Raw genomic sequence first — 24963 nt, forward strand, 5'->3', positions numbered from 1 at the left:
ACAAAATAGGGGGTTGGGGGGTAGAAACCACCACCTATCCTTAAAAGGGAGTGCTAAACAAAATATATACAGATAGCCCTATAAAGGCACTAGGATACAGAAAAATCCAGTTCTATAAATAATGGGAACAAAGGAGAAATAGACATATAGTGTAGTATGTGTGTTAAATAATGGTTCATAAAATAAGGGGATGAATTTACATATATTAAAGTCAAACAGGATAGGCTCAAGGCACAATGGCTGGTGTGTACTAAGGTGACAACACCTTCCCACTATGAAGTTTGCTAGCGATATATAAATAATAAAATAATAATAATTTAAATTGCTTTTGTTTCATTTGTTCATTGCAAACAGCTGAAAGTCTGTAAATATTGACAATAATCCTGATTTTCAATGGGGGTTGAATAATTTTGATAATAATTGTAAATAAATGTCCACAGGCTTGCTTGAAATTTCCGAGGCGCAGTTTGCACAGCACTTGGGCTTTTTTAATTGGAACTAACCTGTCTCCATCTCTCCTCCCCTTTAAATGCTGGTTCTCCTATTCAATGGTCGCCAAGCCAGCTCTACTTCCAATCGCAGGCATGGCTTGTGTGAGTGTTGGCTTTCCAGCTGATTCTAATTGTTTCTCGAGTCCATAGGAGGAAGTGAAGCAATAATAATGGACATTCCATGTAACAAAATAATTATCAGAAACCTGAGATTCCAACAAACCTGAGAGCGTCAGGATAAACTACTTTCCTAACCTCATGCATGTGGAGTTCGCTAAAAGAATGCTTACTAGCGCAAATCATTCAGAATTTGCACCTTGCACAGTAAGACCTCCAGTCCATTACACCATGTGCAACATATGATTATTATGATTTGCAGGGGGGCTGTAGACCCCAGATTTTTATTTCTTTCTAGTCATCTCTCAAACTTTGCACACCCTTCGTCACCCGTTTTATAATTCGTTCAGATGGAGAGTTTCTATAGATTAATACATGAGCCCCATGAAAAGGAGAGCGCCCAAATCTCCCTCCTACTCACTCCCTTCATATAATGGAGAAAGGGTTAATATATCTGATGCAACCTGGTTATTTTGTAAGGAAGTTTATGGAAACGTTTTATCTCACCACGTTTACTTGCAAAAACAGAATATTCAAGGATATAATCTTTCAATGTAGGGTAATAGCTGCTTGGTCCAAGGATAAATCTGACTGCCATTCTGGGGTCAAGAAGGAATTTTTTTTCCTAGCTTGTTGCAAAAGTGCATCAAACTGTTTTTTTTTTTTTTCCTTCTTTCGGATCAACCGCAAAAAACAAATGTGAGGAAGGCTGAACTTGATGGACGCAAGTCTCTTTTCAGCTGTATGACTATATGTAACGGTGCAACCTTTCTACCTGTAGGGCTTATTATCCCGTCTGCGTGCAAAATTACCAGATTTGACTAATTACATGACGTAAAGTCATGATTTTATAAAGGACACGGAGGCGAGTATTAGGCTTTATCTCTTTCTTTATTCCTCAGCAGCAAAGAAAGGATATTGATATTTGAATATAGCAATAACAAGAAAAAACACAGAATACCCTTAAGGGTTAACATATAACAATCCAAACATATTAACCAATGGGATCAATCCTTGTTCTATGTCTCCTCATGTGACCTAATCCACTTCCTCTTTCTAGCTGACACCGAAGCTGAGCATATCAATGGGTAAAACAATGAACTTGAAATGTCTCAGGTAGAGGTTCCAGTGAGTCTGTGTCAGGGTACCTGAAGTCTCTACCTCTGAGAGAGGTAGAGACTTAGAAGTTTATCCGTCCGGACGGCATGTCTCCTCGGTCCCTCGCGGTTCACCCGGTCTTGCAAACGCCGGCCGCGAGGGAGTCACTTCCTTTTATAGCAGGACGTCCGGAAGCCGACGTCATGACGCCAACCCGGAACGGCCTGTCACTCAATTCTGTGGAGACGAATCAGGACTCGTCGGAGGCGTGTCTCCTCTCCCTAACCAGGGTATTTAACAGTGTTCCTCTCATTTACTCATTGCCCTGTCGTGGTTCTAGCCAGTCTAGTCTCGCAGTGCTTTTGTATCCTTGCTATCCTTTTGGTTTTGACCCGGCTTGTTCGTACTATTCTGCTTTATCTGTATTCCTTTGACCCGGCTTGTTCCTCGCTTACCTGTCTTCTCGTTCCCCCGACCTCGGCTTGTCTCTGACCATTCTCTACTCTTTCTGTGCGTTAGTCCGGCCATTCTAAGGTCCGGTATACGTACCTTTCTACTGTTTGTACTCTGCGTGTTGGATCCCTGTCCCGATCCTGACAGTCTGTTCTGGTATAGATAGGCAGGAGAAGGTGATCCTGAACATTCCATTACAGGGTTAAGCTGTAGGAAACAGAGAGATATGTGGTGAAATATATTCCAATTTCCTTGTCATACATATAAACTGTAGAAGGTTTTAAAGAAGCGTTATATCTTAACTCATAATATTATTTGGGTCCAGCCAAAAATTGTTTTAAACCAAATCATTATAGTATATAGTACATCACTTGAACATCTAACTCACTCCTACCTGTTTATTGGTAATTGGGTGGGAAAATAACATGTACGACTTACCTGTCATTGGGCGGGCTAATACTCGCCTCCGTGTCCTTTATAAAATCATGACTTTACGTCATGTAATTAGTAAAATCTGGTAATTTTATTAAAGGACACGGAGGCTCATATTAGGCTAGTTTAAAGCTGTGATATAACCATAGATGAGATATGTTCTGTTGGCCTGAAGTAGTATTCTTTGAACGTTGATTCCCGGGACCAATCAGCTGTGCGGAGAAGGTCTTCCAATTTACAGCTAATAGAGAATGCCTTAGAGGCCATAGCACCTCACCGCCAAGAACAGGTCGTGTGTTGTTGGGTTCCGAAATGCCTGTGTCCGCCGTTCGTATTCCTGGAGGCATGCCACCGGGCAGAGGTTAGCATTGTGAGGAAAGGAGGGATAGAAGACTGACGTGATTTTCGATTTCATAGGTCTGGTAATAGTAAACAGGACATCCGAAGGTTGCAAGATTGACTTGTCCCAGTTGAATAGGAAACCCAGGTTTTGCAGCAGGGTCAACGCCCAGGATAGATGTTGGTTGAGTAGATGAGTGTCGTGAGCCATGATCATACGTACACCTCTGCTGCGGAGAAGGGCGACTACCGGTTTCAGCAGTTTGGTGAAACACCACGGGGCTGAGGACAGGCCGAAAGGGAGACATCGGAAACGCCACATCGTCTTTTCCCATTGGACATCGTCCCATTCCCATTTTACAAAGTCATCTCCGAATAGAAGACCTTTTGCCTGTATGCCAGGCTCTAAAATTGATAGATGTATTAGCTTTGGTTCAATTTTCATTAATATGGCTTTACACCGTTCCGTAGCCAAAGCGGTATTGGCGTTTCCAATTAGGCAAATGCCTCTCTGGATCCATCCCCTGATGGCCAGTAAGTCAACAGAGGTCCCCTCAGTAAGAGCAGTTTCGACTAAATCAAATTTTTTTGCTATAGGCCCGAGAATGTCTAGGACCTTGTCTTGGCAAAGTTTGAGGGAGTAGTCCAGTCCCTTTTTGGCCTTCTTCCCGACTTGCCCATGAACTGGGCGATCTTGGGGTCCACCTCTGGGGTTACACAGGCCATGTCCGGGACCGTGGGGCGTGGGCATTCTGCCCTTAGCTTACTCCTTGTGGCCTTATCAAGGGGTTTTCTTACCCTGGTGGCTATGTAGATGGCCACGTGCGTTATGGGATACCAGTCCGCTGAGCGCGGATTGTGCAGGGTATCCGGATCAAAGAGGGGTTCCCCTTGGGGATCTAAAACTGCGGATTCGTCCGCCTCTTGCTCAGTCTATCGTTGGGAGTACAGACTCGCTGCGTTCAGGGGACAAGTTGTCTAAATCAACCGGGTCGATGGCATCGGACCCATCTGACACCTCCTCTGAGTCCGAATCGGAGTCGGGCGAATCTTGTAGGGCTTTTGCCCTCTTCCAATTCCGCACCGCTTTTGCCCGGCGGGGGGCTCTTTTACGTGGGAGCACCACGTCCTCAGTTTCAACAGGGCGCAACCTGTCCGTCACACTGGTTTTGGAGGCAGCTGTTAGATGGTGCGTTTTGCATGTAGCCTGGAGGCCGCTAGGGACCATCGGCTTACTATCAGATTACAGGGGCTGAGCTGGGGGTTCTGCCAGATGCCATTATAGCGGAGGAGATAGTGTGTGACAAGGTGTCAGACATTGCTCCCATGGCATTAACAATGGCTTGTGTCACTGACTTGCTCATTGTAGCATCCAGGAGTGCCTGGAACTCCTCTGAGTTCACGTGGTCCTGGGATGCTTCTTCCCCACTCCCCACGGCCGCAATGCCCATAGGTAGGGCTGCGGTATTGCGACTGCTAGGTTTTGCAGAGGTGGGGGGGGGGGGGGGCAATAACCTGTTTGTCAGCAGGGGACTGCATACTGGTCAGGATGCACTACAGAGGGACAGCTGGGGGAAGGTACTTTGGACTAATGAAAACGGCACAGGGCAAAACAAAATACCCTTACAATGAGTTATGACCCAGGGGCTAACTGTCAGTGGTGAAAAAAAAACTCACTTTGAATAGTGTCAGAGCATGAAAAAATATGAGGTACTTAGCTTAGGCAGCAGTAAAGAAAGAGGAAGTGGATTAGGTCACACGAGGAGACATAGAACAAGGATTGATCCCATTGATTAATATGTTTGGAATGTTATATGATAAACCGTATGTGTAATTTTGTCACAGGAGGAAAAATCAAGATTTGTCAAGATTTCTTCTACAAAAACACGTGAAAAGTCAACTTAAAAGTCAACCTTAAGGGTATTCTGTGTTTTTTCTTGTTATTGCTATATTAAAATATCAATATCCTTTCTTTGCTGCTGAGGAATAAAGAAAGAGATAACGCCTAATATGAGCCTCTGTGTCCTTTAATAAAATTAGGTGTTCAATAAGAATTTATCTCTGATTTAAATGTTGGTACATAAATATTTTAGGATTATGTTTATGTTTATTTAGGACAAAATAGTGAAAAACCAGTAATCTCCCATAACACCCTGAATAAACTAAGAGAGTTCTGCAGTGAGTCCGGGAGAGAAGATGGTTCATGTCATCAGTTTAAGATGCAAGAATGCTTGGCCCCCTGGCCTGAATTTAGAGATGGGATCATTAAACTGGAAAGTGTGAGTCAAGATGTAGATTCCTCCTCAAATCATGGGGTAAGTAAAGGATGTGTAATGTTCGTTGATATGGATTAGTGTGCCATAATTCCTGTAATGATATTTTAACTCTTATTTTTTTTGTATATAAAACCAAAAAAAAAAGACTCTGCAGGTAAATCCCAGGCTTTTGATTAATTCCGGTGTGGATTAAATTGAATTTTATTCAGCGGAACTGGCCAGAAGATTTTTTTTTTTTTGCATAAGTCTAATGGAACGTACATAAACAAAATGAAACCAAATAATTTAGAATTTATTTTTTTCTGACTTAAAGGGAAACTCCAGTGCCAGGAAAACAATCAGTTTTCCTGGCACTGGAGGTACCCTCTCCCACCCACCCACCAATCCCCGGTTACTGAAGGGGTGAAAACCCCTTCAGTCACTTACCTGAGGCAGCGGCGATGTCCCTCGTCGCTGTCTCCTCCTCTGCGCCGCTCCTCCTTCTGATTCCGTCGGCCAGTGGGCAAGACTGATCCCGCCCACCGGCCGAGGAGACCTAATGCGCATGCGCATTAGCGCTCCCCATAAGAAAGCATTGAAAAAGATTTTCAATGCTTTCCTATGGGGAAATGAGCGACGCTGGAGGTCCTCACATAGCGTGAGGACGTCCAGCGGCGCTCTAGCAAAGAAAATCTTTGCTAGAAATCAGGAAGTTCCCTTTAGTGGCTGTCTAGTAGACAGCCACTAGAGGAGGAGTTAACCCTGCAATGTAATTATTGCAGTTTATAAAAAAACTGCAATAATTACAGTTGCAGGGTTAGGAATAGTGGGAGTTGGCACCCAGACCACTCCAATGGGCAGAAGAGGTCTGGGTTCCTGGAGTGTCCCTTTAAAAAAAAAAAAAAAAAAAATGGAAATAAAAAACAAACCCAAAAATTCTACAATTCTTTAAATATTATAGTCATGCCCTTTGCTGTGTCCTTTTACTTCTCCATGTCATCCTGTATTCCATTTATATTCACTCCACACACTCATCACCAGCAGAGAAACACAAAAAGAGTTATGTAGACAGAGCATTTCTGGTACAGATTTTCTATTGGAAACCAACAGAACAATTCTACTTATTCCAACTGTAGAACCCTAGTGAAAAATTTAAACCCTGGCAAGTAGAAATTCAATCATGATGACTATGCTATGAATCCTTCAGGCTTGCAGAGGCAAGTGGCTTGTAGTGTAGGACTTGAAATTGTTAGTCTTCGTTTTAAGTCTCAATGATACAAACCCTATTTATCTCACAACTGGAGCTAACAGAAGTGGTATATCTACTACGCTGCATGCTGGCCTTCCACCCCTTGTATCGAAAAACCGCGATTGCGTTTTCTAATTTCTCCGGCACAGAGGATTCTCGGTGAGAAACCACTGATTGGAGTGTACCCTGGCACAGTCTGCACTGGGGATAAAGAGGAGGCCAGGTGACAGACAGGTCTGTAGCATTTGCCAGCTGTGTTTTTTTTTTTTTTTTTTTTTTAATTCTTTATTTTTGCAGAAACTGAGATGCGACTGCACTACAGTGTAGGCTTGAGCAGAAGCCAAATCACAATGCATGTTATATTCGTATTACAGAAAGGAAAGTTAGTATGTTAGAGCATGCAAAATTCCTTAACGTTTCAATGTACATGTTTTTCGTCACCAGGTGTTAACAGATTCGTAGAGCTCAGGAACCAAATAGTGCCAGAATCATTGGTCAATCAAACGGGAATAGGTGGATTACAGTAAAAAAAGCATGTTAGTGTAGTAAGATTCCATTCATTGTGCCGGCTGTGTTTTTATATACACCCAGAGATAACATGCAGGAAAAAAATACATGCATGTAATCTTTGTGGGTATGTATAGTAAATAGTTAAAATGTATATGTTTTTTCAGTGAAGTGTTTCTTTAATGCATAGGTTCAACTTTGTACGTAATTATGTTTGCCTAAAGTACCTTTTCAGTGTAATGACAAAAAAACATGCTTAAATTATATATGATAAACCGTATGTGTAATTTTGTCACAGGAGGAAAAATCAAGATTTGTCAAGATTTCTTCTACAAAAACACGTGAAAAGTCAACAAATCCAGAAATAAAGTCTCACAATCGAAGAACAAAAAGCATATATACACCACTGGAAGAACAATATTTGGAAATCAAAATACAAAACAAGGATGCAGTATTATGTGTGGAATGTGGCTACAAATACAGGTTCTTTGGAGAGGATGCAGAGGTGAGTAATTTTGCATGCGACAAAGTATAATTATCAACTTTTACAAAGCTATCCTAGCAGTGAATTTTACAATCTTCTAGAATTGAGGATTCTACAGAGTAAAAATGAAATGCTGTAGCATTTATGATGCCAGTAGTACCCTGGCCCCAGTGGTGGATCTTCTGTGGTGCAACCGGTGTGCCTGCATCTGGACCAGCACGCTGAGGGGGCCCATCAGGTGGCCTCAGGGCCCTGGTCATGTGCTGCGGCCCAATAATAATGGCAGCACTGGGAGGAAGCAAAATCCAGTCCCTTCCTTCCAGATAAGCACTAAGCCAGGCGGGAGACAAAGAGGAAAGCAGAGAGGCGGGGGCATGCACTGTGCAAGCCATCTTTAAAGGAACACTCTAGGCACCCAGACCACTTCTGCTCATTGTAGTGGTCTGGGTGCCAACTCCCACTACTCTTAACCCTGCAAGTGTAATTATTGCAGTTTTTTATAAACTGCAATAATTACCTTGCAGGGTTAACTCCACCTCTAGTGGCTGTCTATTAGACAGCCAGAGGGCCACCAGAGGGCCACCAGGGGTTAGATCCCCGCTGCATCACCCGCAGACACAAGGGGTGAGATTCCACCAAGGCCCTCTGCGCACACCGAAAGGGACAAATGTGGACTCTCGGAGCCTCCGTGGCTCGGAAATACGGGCCTTTGATCAGACCTAGAGGGATGGTCTAGTTTGCTCCGGTCTTGCCGCTCAATCCGGTGAATTTCTGATAATAATCCTGCGTCTCCCAACCCAGAAAATTGGCTGAACAAATCCATATCTTCATGGGCTACTTACCAGTACGACCAAGGGGTTCCCGTGTTGTTTGTAAGAGTTGCCCTATTTTTGTACACATGATTGCTAGGCCTAGTTCTTTTTGAGTTTTGATTTCATTTTGGTTTTGCTACTTGCCTTTACATGACGCTCCACCGCTCTCAGGAGCTTAAATCTAGTGGTTTATCGTTCATTATTCAACATTGCATTCTCTACTAACCCTTTCTCATGTTAAAATCATGTCTATTGGGGGCGGAGCCAGCGCCTGACTGAGCCAGAAACACAGCACGAGCTCCAGCTAGAAATAGACACTTACCTGCCCCTTACAGTGTTCCAGACACCCGGTTACGATGGGCCTCCCCTCCTATACCGATGGGGAATAAAAGCCAAGAAGCACCAGGCAGATCCGGACCCGAGATATCGGGACGTTACTGCGCCAGCAAGGTAGGCCAGAGAAAACCAAAATGGCGCCGGCGGAGGCCTATACCTCGGCTTTCTCAGACAAGGAAAGCCCTGAGACTCTGTCATCATTTCCACAGGCCACAGTGCCAATACCAGGCCCCTCTACATCAAGAGACCATGCACCCTCCACCAAAGCAGGCATCAAAGCCCTGTCCCAAGAAAACCAGGGCAATGCTGCAAGCTGACATGGCAGTACTGAGGGAAGGAAATGGCGGCGCTCACCAGCCCAATGGTTACAGCGGAGGAGAATCTAAGCGACACAAATGTGGCACAGAATGCCACGGATGCGGTCCTCAACGCCTTACAAAAAAGCAATATTGATCTGACCGACTGCATGGCTATCCTGGAGGACAGGTCCAGGGCTAGAAATGTGCAGCTGAGGGGGGTCTCCGAGGCCATTACCATTGAGGAACTTCACCTTTTCGTCAGGCACCTCTTGTCTACGCTATTGACACCAAAACAGGCAAAACAGGTCACCTTTGATTATTGCCTCCATCTACCAAAGCCCCCTAGGACACCCCTACAAATGGGGACAAAAGTGGCAAGACCTACTCTCTTAACAACCCATCAGAAGCACACTCTATGTTACGGGACCTAGGGCTGGTGGTGGGAACAGTTCCAGCAGTGACTCGCCCTACATGGTCTGTGGACAGAATAACGCCATTCGTACCAGGAACAGCAGTGCCGAAGTCAAGAGACTTACCACCTTGAGCAAAAACTTGATCTAGCATCTGTGTACTACCGTTTCACACTTGTTGCTCGATAATCACTTGGTTTTGTTTTCGTTTAGTTCACCCGTTTATTTTTATTTTTTTCCCCCCAGTTTCTTCTAATATGTTGTATCTCTTAACCTGGCCCCATAAGCTCACACCAAGCCAATTGCAGTTAGCTAAATTCCCCCTGGTAACCAGCGCTTGCCTAAACTAATACTATACAAGCTGATATAATGTAAAAAGTATGTTTAGCCAACGGTACTCGCTGATATATGCTCCCTTAGTCGAGTGTGTTGGATCTATGTTCATACTCTCTATTTACTTTAAATATAAAACTGATGCAAAATACCTGATGTACTCACGAAATATATACCGTATCCTGCCTATGTCCAATACAATGTCACCTCTGGTTTTACTATGTAATGTAAGCACCACAAAAATAAAGAAAAAAATCATGTCTATTGTTCTTTTAAGACTAATTGTACTACTTTATCGCATGATTAGACATGATCGCATAGCATGTTATTGCTCAACTTAAAGAAAAAATTAGACCATTTGTTCGGGAGAATGTATGATAACTGTGTTTTTGTCTATTGTGTATCTGATATACCTCCCTTTTCGTCTTTTGTACCGTATTTTACCTTTGTCTCAGTAAAAGCTTGAATGACAAAACTTTTATATAGCTGAAGTGGAATGGAGTAAATTGTGGTACATCAATTTGTATAAAACCTCTGAATGATATGCCTAAACATCTTGAGCATTTTTATACTTTAATCAAACCACAAGATGGTGCTGATAAAACATTTATACTGTGCTAATTTTGCAGAGTGTTTGATTATGACATTAAAGCGGCTGTTTTTTTAATTTATTTTTAATTTCTTTCAGTTTTCCATTTTTCTATGTTCCTTGTATCTTCAAGTTGCATGCATCACTTGACAATTATTTTTTAAACCTGCAAACAAACATTTTAAACAAATACACAAATCACATTAAAGAAAAAAAAATTAAAATCTTTGAAACGTATGTAATAAACATTTATAATCTTACTATAATCTTGGTCAGATTGTATTGTTGGACACACTTCTCATCTAGCAGAGTTTCTTCTTCAGCTCCCCCCTTTCCTTCTTACCCACCTTTCTCAATTTCAGACCAGTCCATTAATGACATAAACAGGACATCATTGTGATCAGACTCTCTCTTCTTCACCTGTGAGATGTTGTGAGATCTTCCAACTGTACACGTGTAAATCTGTCAAGCAGGGCCGAACTGGGGATACAAAGCAGCCCTGGGGAAAAAAAAAAACAAATGTGCCAGCCCAATAAGTCATTGCACCATATATTGTCACATGTAATATGTAAGGCTATGTTTTGCCACCCCAGATGATTGAGTAATATATAAACACACACACACATATATATATATATATATATATATATATATATATATATATATATATATATATATATATTTTTTTTTTTTTCCTTATATAAAATATTGGTCCTTTCAGAGTAAAACATTTAATTATACAGTAAGCATACTCACATGCAGACACAGACAATCTCATTAACACACAGGCTCATAGACAAACAATCACACTGATATACATAAGCTCATTGACATAAAAACATAAGCTCACAGATGCACACACATAGGCTCACTGACAGACAATCTCACTGACACATTGATACACACGTTCCCCACAGAAAAGCTTATTGACACAAATATGCTCACTACAGACAAGTTCACTGACACACACATGCTCACCATAAACAAGCTCACTGACACACACACAGAAGCTCATTCACTAGCAAACACACACACTCAAGCTTACTCACTAGCAAGCCCACACACAAGCTCACTCACTTGCAGGCGCACACACACACACACACACAAGCTCCCCCACTAGCAGGCACACACACACAGACTCACTCACTTGCGCACACACAAGCTCACTCACTAACAGGCACACACACTCAAGCTTACTCACTAGCAGGCCCACACACAAGCTCACTCACTTGCAGGCACACACACACACACACACACACACAAGCTCACTCACTAGCAGACACACACACACAAGTTCACTCACTAGCAGGCACACACACAAGCTCACTCACTAGCAGGCACACACACAAGCTCACTCACTTGCAGGCGCGCGCACACACACGCTCACTCACTAGCAGGCACACAAGCTTACTCACTAGCAGGCAAACACACAAGCTCACTCACTAGCAGGCACACACACACAAGCTCTCTCACTAGCAGGCACACACACAAGCTCACGCACTAACAGGCACACACACACTGTCATGGCTGAAGCTTACCTGGCACTGGTAGGTGAAGTTACCATTTTGTGGCCTTGTTTTTCCTGTGAGGCCAGCAACAAGCGTGGGGCGGAGCCTGCATGCGGGAGGCGGGGCTTACGTGCAGGGGCAGGACGTGCAGCCAAAATTGATGTAAATTTTGAATGGAGAGACTGACAGGTCTCCCTCCGGCTGCCAGCAGCCTAAACTGCGGCCGCACAGGCTGGCACAGTCCAAGGGGGAAATACTTAAAAGACCTTAGCCTGATGATCAGGGCTGTCAGCCTGGCCCCAAGAGCCGCAACCCACGACAAATTTCCCGGTATCCCGGTGGGCCAGTCCGGCCCTGCTGTCAAGCATGCCCAATGCACGTTTTCAGCATTCCTAGGGATAGTACACTATGATCAGTGTGCTCCTGAAGTGTGGATAAGCATGAAGAAGCAAGTAAATATTTTTACAGCCTGCTGAGTAAAGTAACTGTCTCATTCCAAGCTAAAACATTTGTATGAGACAATTCTCAAAGCGATGCGTGTCAATTTAATGATTACACTCCCCTCTTTGCCACATGCCCTTATTTATATTTATTGTTTTTTTCTTCCTTTGTGTCAGATCTTAATATTTGGATGAATCTATTTTGTTCTCCTCTGTTCATGATGTCTGCAGTTTGTTCTTCTGTGGCATTCTTTTGACTAATGGATTGTAGGTAAATTAGCTTAGCAACTTAAATTGAATTTTACTTAAGCTCTGCCCATTGCCATTTCGTATGTATAACTAAAAACCAAAGTGTATTTAAAAATAAATAAATAAAAACCAAGGACAAGAACTTACGAATTTAAAAGCAGAAACCTGCAAAGTGACAGAGCCTCTTTAAGAAAAAAGAAGAGATTTTTTATTTTTTTTTGCTTCCAGTCTCTGTTTCTTTAGAAATAAAATGTTATAAAAGCTTTAACACCATTAAGGATGAAGACAATTATTCACGTTCTGACTTTGAATTACAATTTTTTTTCCACCGTAATTTAAGGGTTTCTTTTCAAGTGCCCCCCAAACATGTTCTATATAATTTTTATAAGGACAGAAAGGGCTATCATTTACCATCCTGTATGTATACCTAACACAACATTACATAAGACTTTTCTCTACATTTTTGCTTATGATATTATTTACACATATAGTGCAACAAACTAAAAAAATCTCAAAATAGATTCACATACCAATCCTGATAGCTAAATGCCTAATATGTCTAGGATCTGAATGAATTTTTTGTAGTCAATGCTAATACTATGCCAAATCCCACACTTAACCCTATACCAACGCTTACACCTAACCGTATGGCTACCCTAATCTTACCCATAAAGGGACACTATTGTCACAGACCCACTACAGATTAACATTGTGGTTCTGGTGTCTATAGTATGTCCCTACAGTCTTAGCACTGTTAACGCTGACTTTTCAGACGGCCACTAGAGGTGCTTCCTATGTCAATGCTGCACAGTGTGCAGCATCTACATCCAGCATCTTCCCATAAAGATACATTGATTCAATGCATCTCTAAAAGGAGATACTAAGTGGCCCAGCGCTGTGTTTTTTCTTACGTGTGCAATGTTTTCCTATAGGAAAGCATTGGACTGCCTTAGATCATTAAGATTGCAAAGGGCCAGCAGCGGCGAGACTGGTGTAGTGATGGAGTAAAATAACATTTGCACTCCACAAAGAAAGGGGCTGGGGACAGAAATAGCAGCTCCAGCACTATAAAGTCAGGAATACAAGTTTGTTTCATCCTGCACTACTTTACCCTAAAAAAAGCATTAAACCTTAACCTAATCATAACCCTACCCTAACTCTAACCCAACACCACTCTTACCCCATAAATCTAACCCTACACTAACCCTCAGATAATCCTCTGCTAACGTCAAGTTTAATATTAAAAATTGGTTTGACAATTTAACACAGTAGATAGTGGTGAGTGACCGCCATGGACCCTTGAGGGTCTCCCCAAAGCAGAAAGCAGCCAAGAAAAAAGTTTTATGAATTAATTTAAAGTGCTTGATGCAGCGTGACTTCATCACAGAGCTCATCAGTCAGTCTAGGACCCCAGCTTACTAACAGGATCCCCAGGTATCCATTGATACATTAGGGTTAGTTGTATGAGCATGGATATAAGATAAAAGTAAAAAGAAAAGGAAAACGAAAAACTGAAGAGAAAATGCTCTAAATCACCAGGTGTGTATCACTCCAAATCACACAAATAAAGTCGACAATATAATATACAATATGGTGAGAGCAAAATATATGGTGAATAAACCAGTATGTGAATAAAAAACATGTGATATTACCATGTATCTGTATATCCTAAAAATATAAAACACAAGACATAGTATAGCCTGTATAATGAATTAAAACAAGAATGGAGAAGAAATAATCTCACTCACAATTTGCTGAGCCTATGGAAGTGGCTCAGACTTATAGCGCCTTTTTAGATAATGTGTGGGACCAAAAGTGCTGGATGTAATGTAGAAGCTTCACTGCAAATCCTCAATTTCCCTCCTGGATGGTTAACATACGCCAAAAAGAAGGTGTAGGTGCAGGAACAAAATCTTTATTTGTACAAAACAGCATAAAAATGGATCTCCAATGGATAAAGTGCACAACGCGTTTCGACCGATGGTCTTTTTCAAAGTGCTAAATTTTATGACTACTTGTCAGGTTTAAATATCTAAAAAAGGCGCGTTTTCTGTCTCCGTTACGTCACTTCCGGTTTTCAATTGCGTAATTTCCTTTTAGAATGTTTCCGGGTCAGCGGTCATTCTCTCCTCTAGTGACGAACTTCCGGTATTACGGAGACTTTTCTTCACGTGGACCAGTTCAAAGTGCGCATGTGCATTGAGACAAAGTCCATGAAAACTTCTAAGTCCGAGAAAATATCGGACTTATATTACATGAAACAGCAAATGCTAATACAATATTAACTAATACATTCATCTATATAGATTATATTTTTATTATATGGAAGGGTAGTACAGGCTCCCTAACACATTTTTTGGATAACCTGAATTCCAATGATTGGAAAATAAAACTTACCGTACCTACCAGATTAGCGATCAAAGTATTACGTTTTTAGACCTGGATATTTTTATTGAATCTAATCAAATCAAAAGTAAAACCCATTTTAAGAAAGTGGATGTTAATAGTTTTATTGAATTACAAAGCTGCCATTTTAAACTGTGGCTTGTAAATGTACCAAAAGGCAAATTCCTTAGACTAAGAAGAAACTGTACTGATTTTAAAGATTATCAGAACCAATCAAAAGATCTAGCTCAGCAGTTTATAGATAAGGGATATGATCCAATGTCTATCGAAAAGATTATAGAAGAAATAGGTAGAAAAGATAGAAGCCAACTTTTGGAATATAATAATAATAAAAAGAGAAAAAGAGTGAATCTATCCCCCTTATTCTAAATTTTAGCACTAACAATAAGTCAGTTTGTAATATTTTTAAAAAGCATTGGCATGTCTTAAAGGAAGATTTGGATATTTTACCTTTTATAAACGAACAGCCTAAATTTATTTTTAGAGGGGCAAAGAATTTTAGACAGATTTTAACAACCAGTTTTTAGATAAAAATAAAAGAGAAACCAATTTTCTAGACGGACAAAAAGGTTTTTATTATTGTAACGACTGCACAGGATGTAGAGTAAAAAGAAGTTCGAGTAGGAGTATTAAAAAGTTTTCATCGAGGAAAAACCCAGAAGAAGAATATAAGATCCACACATTCATTACTTGTAATTCAACCAATGTTATATACCTCCTAACCTGTCCATGTGGATATCAATATGTTGGAAAGACCACTAGAAAATTAAAGATAAGAATAGGCGAACACATTAATAACATAAAAAAAGAAATTTATAAACCACAGTGTGTCTAAACATTTTTCTGAACACCATGGAGGCAGTCCTGAAGGTCTTTCATTTATAGGCATAGAACAAATTAAAGTCCACTGGAGAGGAGGAAGCAAAGATAACATTTTAAGCAGAGCAGAGATGAAGTGGATGTTTAATTTAAATACATTAACACCAGAGGGTTTAAATGTAGATTTCGAGATTACCTCCTTTTTATAAATGTGTTTGTCTTTTTATGATATTTTTAGTAGTATTATTATTATTTGTATTAGTATTTACATATTCTTAGCCCCTGATTATGTATTTTTATCTAACCATTTGTTCCTTCCTTCTTTTCTCCCTCTGTTTTTCCCTTAAATATGGTGTGGAGTTTTTTACTTATCATAAACTCCCGTTTTTTATATACTTTTAAAATGTATTATTAGATATGTAGCATTTTTATAAATTATATGGTTTAGAGTCTTACTCATTACATAGTTTATTGCAGAATGTATTAGTTAATATTGTATTAGCATTTGCTGTTTCATGTAATATAAGTCCGATATTTTCTCGGACTTAGAAGTTTTCATGGACTTTGTCTCAATGCACATGCGCACTTTGAACTGGTCCACGTGAAGAAAAGTCTCCGTAATACCGGAAGTTCGTCACTAGAGGAGAGAATGACCGCTGACCCGGAAACATTCTAAAAGGAAATGACGCAATTGAAAACCGGAAGTGATGTAACGGAGACAGAAAACGCGCCTTTTTTAGATATTTAAACCTGACAAGTAGTCATAAAATTTAGCACTTTGAAAAAGACCATCGGTCGAAACGCGTTGTGCACTTTATCCATTGGAGATCCATTTTTATGCTGTTTTGTACAAATAAAGATTTTGTTCCTGCACCTACACCTTCTTTTTGGCGTAGGTTAACCATCCAGGAGGGAAATTGAGGATTTGCAGTGAAGCTTCTGCATTACATCCAGCACTTTTGGTCCCACACATTATCTAAAAAGGCGCTATAAGTCTGATCCACTTCCATAGGCTCAGCAAATTGTGAGTGAGATTATTTCTTCTCCATTCTTGTTTTAATTCATTATACAGGCTATACTATGTCTTGTGTTTTTATATTTTTAGGATATACAGATACATGGTAAAATCGCATGTTTTTTATTCACATACTGGTTTATTCACCATATATTTTGCTCTCACCATATTGTATATTATATTGAGCATGGATATAACCCTGCTCACACCGCAATCATTACATAGGCATTTAAATACCTAATTAAAGAGCTATTTGCAGTGCTGCATGCAGCTCATCGAAAAGTCTGGGGCCAGCCAGCCGTGCTGTCCTGCAGGCATGTAAGCCAACTCTATGTAGGATGGCATGGGACGTCCTATAATGGAGTTAAGGGGTTAATACACTGATGGAATTCCACGGCTTACAAATAACCGCTTCTAGAATGTATTTATTGTGACTCGTGCATTTAAATGTTCTGTCAGCCCAGACTTAGGTGAGATTGATAGTTTCAGCAATTATTGCACAGTGTGACATCAGAACAGACGGGGATTAAGACCTTTATTTAATTAGTTTGTCTGATATCACACCAACGTGAACCGTTGTTTTTACTCCAAGTATCGCAGCAGAATGTTCTCTCTATAAACTACACATACAATTAAAACCTTCTACTAAAAAATGCACATTATATAATGTTTATATAAAAATATATTCTCTTATAATAAATCATGTTTATGTGCATTCAGGATATAGTTTGAACACATATCTATTATATATCTAAAATATATTTACCAGTTTATGTGCTAATTTTTTTGCTGTGTTGCCTTTTGGTTTGGTTTTGTTGCGTTTAGCTTTAAGATTCAGTGTTGGACATGATCTGTGTTTCTATTCCTTATCCTGTGTGGGGGGTAGAGATATTTACTTTTCTTCTTTTTCCCAGTGTAAACCAGTGATTAATATTGTGACTCCTTGCCTCTTTGTCTAGTATTGCATATAGACAAAATTGTTAGATACCGTATTTATCGGCGTATAACACGCACCTCATTTTTAGAAAGAAATTCCAGGAAATTTCCCGCCCTCCCATAGTATTCCCCCCCCCCCTCATCCCATATTGTCCCCCCTCATCCCATAGTGTTCCCCCCTCATCCCATAGTGTTCCCCCCTCATCCCATAGTGTTCCCCCCTCATCCCATAGTGTCCTCCCCCTTCCATAGTATTCTCCCCCCCCTTTCCATAGTATTCCCCCCCACCATAGTATTCTCCCCCCTCCCCTCCCGTAGTATTCTCCCCCCCTCCCCTCCCATAGTATTCTCCCCCCTCCCCTCCCATAGTATTCTCCCCCTCCCCTCCCATAGTATTCTCCCCCCCTCCCCTCCCATAGTATTCTCCCCCCCTCCCATAGTATTCTCCCCCCCTCCCCTCCCATAGTATTCTCCCCCCCTCCCCTCCCATAGTATTCTCCCCCCCTCCCCTCCCATAGTATTCTCCCCTCCTCCCCTCCCATAGTATTCTCCACCCCTCCCCTCCCATAGTATTCTCCCCCCCTCCCCTCCCATAGTATTCTCCCCTCCTCCCCTCCCAAAGTGTATTTCCCCCCCCCTCCCCTCCCATAGTGTACTTCCCCCCCCCCTCCCCTCCCATAGTGTACTTCCCCCCCCCTCCCCTCCCATAGTGTACTTCCCCCCCCTCCCCTCCCATAGTGTACTTCCCCCCTCCCATAGTGTACTTCCCCCCCCTCCCCTCCCATAGTGTACTCCCCCCCCCCCCATCCCTCCCATAGTGTACTTCCCCTCCCATAATTACTTACCTGTCCTGAAGCGTGGGCCGGCTTCACAGCGCGCACCGCGGTACAGGAACTTTAATTTCAGGTTCCGGTTTCCGGCGGGACTGAAAGGAAGTGTGCACATTCCTTTCAGTCCCGCCGGAAACCGGAACCTGAAATTAAAGTTCCTGTACCGCGGTGCGCGCTGTGAAGCCGGCCCACGCTTCAGGACAGGTAAGTAATTATGGGATATCGGCGTATAACACGCACCCACGATTTTTCCCCTATTTTCAGGGGAAAAAAGTGCGTGTTATACGCCGATAAATACGGTACATCATGTTTTTCTGCACACACAGATTTAGACCATGTTGTTGAGCATTTCTTGAAATTTTTTGCAGTATGTACCATAGATTGTAAGCTTGTTTGAGCAGAGCCTTCCTTACACCTTTCTCCAGTTGTAAAGCAATGCAGAATATGTTGGCTCCATATGAATACTACTCTAATAATAATCATATAACACATGTTATTTCATTATTGACTCCTTCCCTTTATGCCATACTGTAGAAGATAAGGCATTTAAAAATGTGCAAAAAAATGACCCCAGCCCTGAACAGGAAGTGGTCAGCCAATCAGGAAAGCCTTTTCTGTGCACATAAAGAGACACACGGAACTTACAGGATATTCTAATCACGTAGCCACACCTCCTCTGGTTGTGATTCACACAGTCAACATGAAAAATAATGGTTTCAGTTTTTTATAACACAGTGTGTTTACTTTAGAATTCCTATCCCCTGCTTTGGTAATTGAACTTAAATCACACACATATAAACTCTAGCAAGCAGAAGCAGGAAATGAAAATAGTAAACACTCTGTGCAATAAGACAAGTTTAAAAATGTAGGCTTTTTTACAGGACGTGTGTAGGCTATGCCTGCATAAACAAAATTATTTAACTCCTAAATGACAAGATAATTGAGAAGTGAGACTCCAGTTTAATGATATATACACCAAAACCACTTAAGCTAAATTTGTATTGGTGCTTACAGTATCCCTTTAATATTTGTTCTTTACAAAAACATCAAGCTTAACAAACTGTAACAAAAGCCAGCCTTGGACGTATTTATTATTATTTTTGGAGATAGGGCTGGGAATATAAAAAAGGCATTGCTTTATTCTACTTACAGGGATGCTATAGTGCCAGGAAAACAAATCGGTTTTCCTGGCACTATAGGTTTCTAAGGAGCCCCCGCTCCCTGAACCCAGCGCTGATGTTAGCTGGTGGGGGAGGCCCAGTGCGCATGCTTTCCTATGAGGAAAATCTGACGCTGGAGGTTCTCATGCTAAGCCTGCATTAGATAACGGACCTAAGGTCCGTTTGGATTCTGGAAGCCCTCTAGTGGCTGTCTAGTAGACAGACACTGACAGCAGACTTAGAGCTGCAATTTAAACATTGCAGCTCTCTGGAACTGCAATGTTTTACATTAAAGCACGAAGTGCAAAAGGGACACAGCACCCAGACCACTTCAATGAGCTGAAGTGATCTTGGTGCCTACAGCTTAAGGTTACATCTTAGTAAATATCTGTGTAAGTGCCCAAGCTGTGACATCATGTACTCTGGCACTTTAACCAGCATGAAGGAAGTACCGTATATACTCGAGTATAAGCCGACCCGAATATAAGCCGAGGCCCCTAATTTTACCCCAAAAAACTGGTAAAACTTATTTACTCGAGTATATTCTAGGGTGGGAAATGCAGCAGCTACTGGTAAATTTCTAAATAAAATTAGATCCTAAAAAAATTATATTAATTGAATATTTATTTACAGTGTGTGTATATAATGAGTGCAGTGTGTGTGTATGAATGCAGTGTGTGTGTATGAGTGCAGTGTGTGTGTTGCAGAGCCTTGGTGGGGGGGTGGGCATTTTTATTATTTAAAAAATATATATATTTTAATCGTTTTTTGTTGTATTATTATTTTTTATTTTATTATTTTTTTTATTTTATTATTATTTATATATTTTTTTTATTTTCGTCCCCCCTCCCTGCTTGATACATGGCAGGGAGGGGGGCTCTCACTCCCTGGTGGTCCAGTGGCATTGGCAGTTCAGTGGAGGGGGCTGGCAGAGAGAGTTTACTTACCTCTCCTGCAGCTCCTGTCAGCTCCCTTCTCCTCCGAGCCGGTCCGGTCAGCTCCCTCTGCAAGTCCCAGTGTAAGTCTCGCGAGAGCCGCGCTATGACCCCGCGGCTCTCGCGAGACTTACACTGGGAGCTGACCGAGGTGCTGACCGGACCGGCGCGGAGGAGAAGGGAGCTGACAGGAGCTGCAGGAGAGGAAAGTAAACGCACACAGCCCCCTGTCTGTATTATGGCAATGTAAATTGCCATAATACAGACACTGACTCGAGTATAAGTCAAGTTGGGGTTTTTCAGCACAAAAATGTGCTGGGGAAAACTCGACTTATACTCGAGTATATATGGTATTTTAAAATGTGGGCTCTGGTACAGAGGAAGCTGGAATAAGATGCAGGATACTTTAAACACACTTTTTGCATACACGATGCAGAATTAAGAAAGCAAGCTAATTATTTTGTTGAAAAAAACTAAACTGTATCAAAGTTGTGTTGCTCATAATTTGACTTTGTATTTGCTTTCATAGCGGATTTTATACATTTTTTACTTTTCCTTATTTTTATCTTTAGATCGCAGCCCGAGAGCTGAATATTTTTTGCCATCTTGACCACAACTTTATGACGGCAAGCATTCCTACGCATCGTTTGTTTGTTCATGTCAGGCGACTTGTTGCCAAAGGTTATAAGGTAGGTATATTGAAGTCTGTCTATTAGGTTTGATAAGTTCAGCTAAAGCAGGGCTGTTTCACTAACTGACTTCTGTTTCTCTTTTTGTCATTCTCATAAAGTGTAAATTGGCAGTTTTGAAACACAGGATTTCTAATTAAATGTCAGGATTGGAGTTTTCTCTGAAAAGTAGTTCTTATAAGAATTGTTCTTTAGTATTCTGTGTTCTTTTGCTTTTTTTGGTGCTAATGAGATGTGCAGACATTCTTTGTTTAGTTATGTGTTGGAGATTGCTAAATTACACTGTATCAGTATGGAGTATGATCGGGGAGATGTGGCTAGATGGATAAGGAACCGAGGAAAGGTGTTGCGTTAAGAGTATGATTTGGGTCATATTTGTCAACCGTTCTTGAACAATTTTTGCAGTGTGGCCACCGCCATCAGGGAACACCCTTGCCATGAAGAGATGTATGTCGTGTGCAACAATGTGGATGTAGGTGGTATGTGTCTGTAACATCCACATGAATGCCAGGTTATCCCAGCAGATCATTGCCCAGAGCATAACACTGCCTCTGCCGGCCTGCCTTCTTCCCATAGGATTGCTGCCATCTCTTTCCCAGGTAAACGACACACATACACACACACGGCCATCTGCCTGATCTAAATGTAAAAGTTATTCACCAGACCCAGGCAACCTTCTTCCATTGCTCCCTCGTCCGGTTTCAGTATGATCGGACAAGACAGGCTTGCCTTAGCTCCCCACATACATCAATGAGCCTTCAGCGCTTTTGATCCTGATGCCGGCTCAGTGGTTGTCTTTGCTTGCACCAACTTGGGTAGCTACTAACCACTGGATACTGGGAACACCCCACATGACTTGCTGTGGTATTGATCTGATTCAGTCGTCTAGCCATCACTATCTGGCCCTTGTCAAAGTCACTCAGATCTTTTCCCTTGCCCAACACATGAAATTCCAGAACTGCCTAATATATCCCACTCCTTGACCGGTGCCATTGTAACGATTTAATCAGTGTTATTCACGTCACCTGTCAGTGGTCTTAATGTTGTGACTGATTAGTGTATATTAAATAGTAATTTCATAGAGTTTGGAAGTAGAAGGTGTAATGTCTTTAGAGGTAGATAAACAATTATATGTAACAGAAAATATCCCACAAGTGAAGTAAAAAAACATGCCTGGCTTAAATGTGCACTATTCATTTATGTTTAGGCCTTATAAGGATTCAACTTTATTTCACCATGTTAATTTGTACTGCAATTAAAATTTTAATTCTCTGCAAATAAACCTGATCTTTTTAAACCAACGCTACTACTAAACCACGAATGCCTCTTTGTAGTGTTCTACCTGCATTACAGCTTTACTTTGCGTAAACATTTTTCCCCATGAAATCTCTGAATCTGGCCATGAAGCTGCTGTTAAATAGCTTATCCAATACTGCCGCGTTCCATCAAGTACAGATGTGGGTGTGTAAATATCTGGACTATACACAGCAATTGTTCTCTGTGTGTCAGTATCTAGGGTCAAGGTTGATTCCAAAACATGTTTCATTGATTGCAATTCAATGATTGTCCACAACGTGGCATTGCTGTTCTTTAATTCCTGTGTCCATAACTGTACGTACTTTATTTTTCAGGTCGGGGTAGTGAAACAAACAGAAACTGCCGCATTGAAAGCCGTTGGAGACAACAAAAGTTCCCTCTTCAGCAGACAGTTAGCTGCACTCTATACAAAATCCACACTCATTGGAGAAGATATCCTTTTTAATCTTCTGTTATAAATCAGCCTTGCCTTCACAATGGCTTTAAACATGTGCCCCCTCCCAATTCATTCCAAATATTAGCTGGGTGCCATAACTCACTAATTCCCTAGAATTCATTCTCAATGAAAAGGTTTTATATCTCTGATTGACGTATTGAAAATCACCTATACTAAATGAACATTATTGCAACATCAAAACGTTAAATATAAAAAATCTGGAGAAGTGAACGCCTCCTTTAAATATACATTCTATATTTTATTTAAATCTGAACCTGTGGTTATAGATTCACTGTAAGTGCTAATAATCCATAAGCAATGCTGCTATTATTTGTATTAACAATATATTATTATGTTGCTTTACATTTAATAAAATATCTGCCCAACTCCCCTTCGATCATGGTGGGCTTGTGAGTGTTTCATTAGCCCACCACAGTGTATACTGACAGTCCGTATTACCCGGCAAAGATTGGGACTCTTCTAATCTTGCACTGAGGATAATCACCGAAAATACAGGCCAAAACTGTTATTTGAAAAATAAAAAGTGCAAACTTCAGACCATTTCTGCTGGTAAATATACTAAGTTAATTGTCCTCTCTCCAGGGTAAGCCGCTGTCTTCCATAAGTGTTCCCCAGGCAGCGGTCAGCCTGTGTGATTGGAACGCATGAAGCAGCCTGACGCACTCTGCAGGAGGGAGTATTATCATTACATGTTCTAAGCTTTCTCATTGCTCTTACCTGTTCAATCACACATCCCAACTGCACGATTTTCATCAAAGACAAAATACTCGGACATGTTTTATTTTATCTGTTTATTTAAATGAATTTTATGAATCATGCTGATAAAACTGTAATGTTAACATTAAATTAAAAAAGAAACTGTCCAAGTTATTCAGTAATATTGTAGAATTCTTCTTCTTACTGTATCGCAGGAAGCATACTGAAATGTATTATTTTTGGGAAATAGAACCAGAACCTGACAGATCGTTTCTAGAAGATATTTTAGTAACATGAAGTTCTTTTATTTTATTATTTTATACAATGTTACAGCTAGGGTTCTAGTAATTATGAATAACAGAACATTCCTTGAGTGATACACCGTGTAATAATGTAAAAGAGGAAACTGCAGATATTACATTTATCACAATCAATGACCATTTTATCAATAATTTGAATCTTACTGAAGGAAAACAATTTATTTTGCATGTTCTTTTTTTTTCTCTCGTTTTCTTGTCATGCGTTTTCTTTAACATTTCACAAATGTCAGCCCATTGATGAATCTAGATGACTCACTTGATTCTGATTCTGTAATAACAGATGTCCCGAACAGCTATCTTTTGTGCATATTTGAAAAAAGTGATGTGGCTAAATATAAGAAGTCTGATGTGTGCGTCTTCGGTTTAGTGGTAAGAATCTGGTAATTGTTGACCATAACCCAAATGTATGTGTCTTCCAGAAGCTTAGAATTTTCTTCCATGTTATAATTATTGCACCACATATGTGTGCAATACAGTGTTATCTGCATCTGCAGAACATATAAAAACAAATCTGGAGCATTATTTTTTAAAAGGGTCACTTTATATCAAATTTGTTCCTGGTATCCACTCTCTGCCCTGAGGCTGGCTTAGAACCGCAACTGCAATAATTTATAGAAATTTAGCAGTCGGAAATCCTTTATCAATGTTGCTTAAGACCTTGGAGAGAGGGCCGTGCCACAGCCATTGTAAGGTTTTTTTTTTTGTCGTCAGTGGCTATGCTGATCTCTACACACTCTACACCTTCTTTGTAATGAATTACACAAATCAAAAATAACTGAACACACTACAGTCACTCTGTAGTTATTTTTCTGTTTGTTTTGGGCTAAATGTCATTGCTCCGTTTATATTTTTTTTTTACATATGGACAAATATCCCAAAATTCAAACAAATTTCAATTTGTCTGAATCCGAATGCCCGTGCATTTTATGTGGATAGAAGGTTGACCTGTTTATGATTCCTTCAAACCTAGAACGCATTAGGC

At 40.9% G+C, this 24963-nt stretch overlaps 1 protein-coding gene across 1 annotated transcript in view; it reads left to right on the top strand.

Moving 5' to 3' along the window:
• MSH3 (mutS homolog 3) overlaps window positions 1–24963 on the top strand; it is a 220624-nt gene that overhangs the window by 7908 nt on the left and 187753 nt on the right. Inside the window, exons 3-7 of the mRNA XM_063453727.1 lie at window positions 5046–5245; window positions 7240–7446; window positions 21075–21191; window positions 22823–22940; window positions 24205–24350. Coding sequence (XP_063309797.1) covers window positions 5046–5245; window positions 7240–7446; window positions 21075–21191; window positions 22823–22940; window positions 24205–24350 — 788 coding nt within the window. The remainder of the gene's footprint in view (window positions 1–5045; window positions 5246–7239; window positions 7447–21074; window positions 21192–22822; window positions 22941–24204; window positions 24351–24963) is intronic.

The sequence above is a fragment of the Pelobates fuscus genome, chromosome 5, assembly GCF_036172605.1.
Source record: "Pelobates fuscus isolate aPelFus1 chromosome 5, aPelFus1.pri, whole genome shotgun sequence".
NCBI classification, from domain to species: domain Eukaryota; kingdom Metazoa; phylum Chordata; class Amphibia; order Anura; family Pelobatidae; genus Pelobates; species Pelobates fuscus.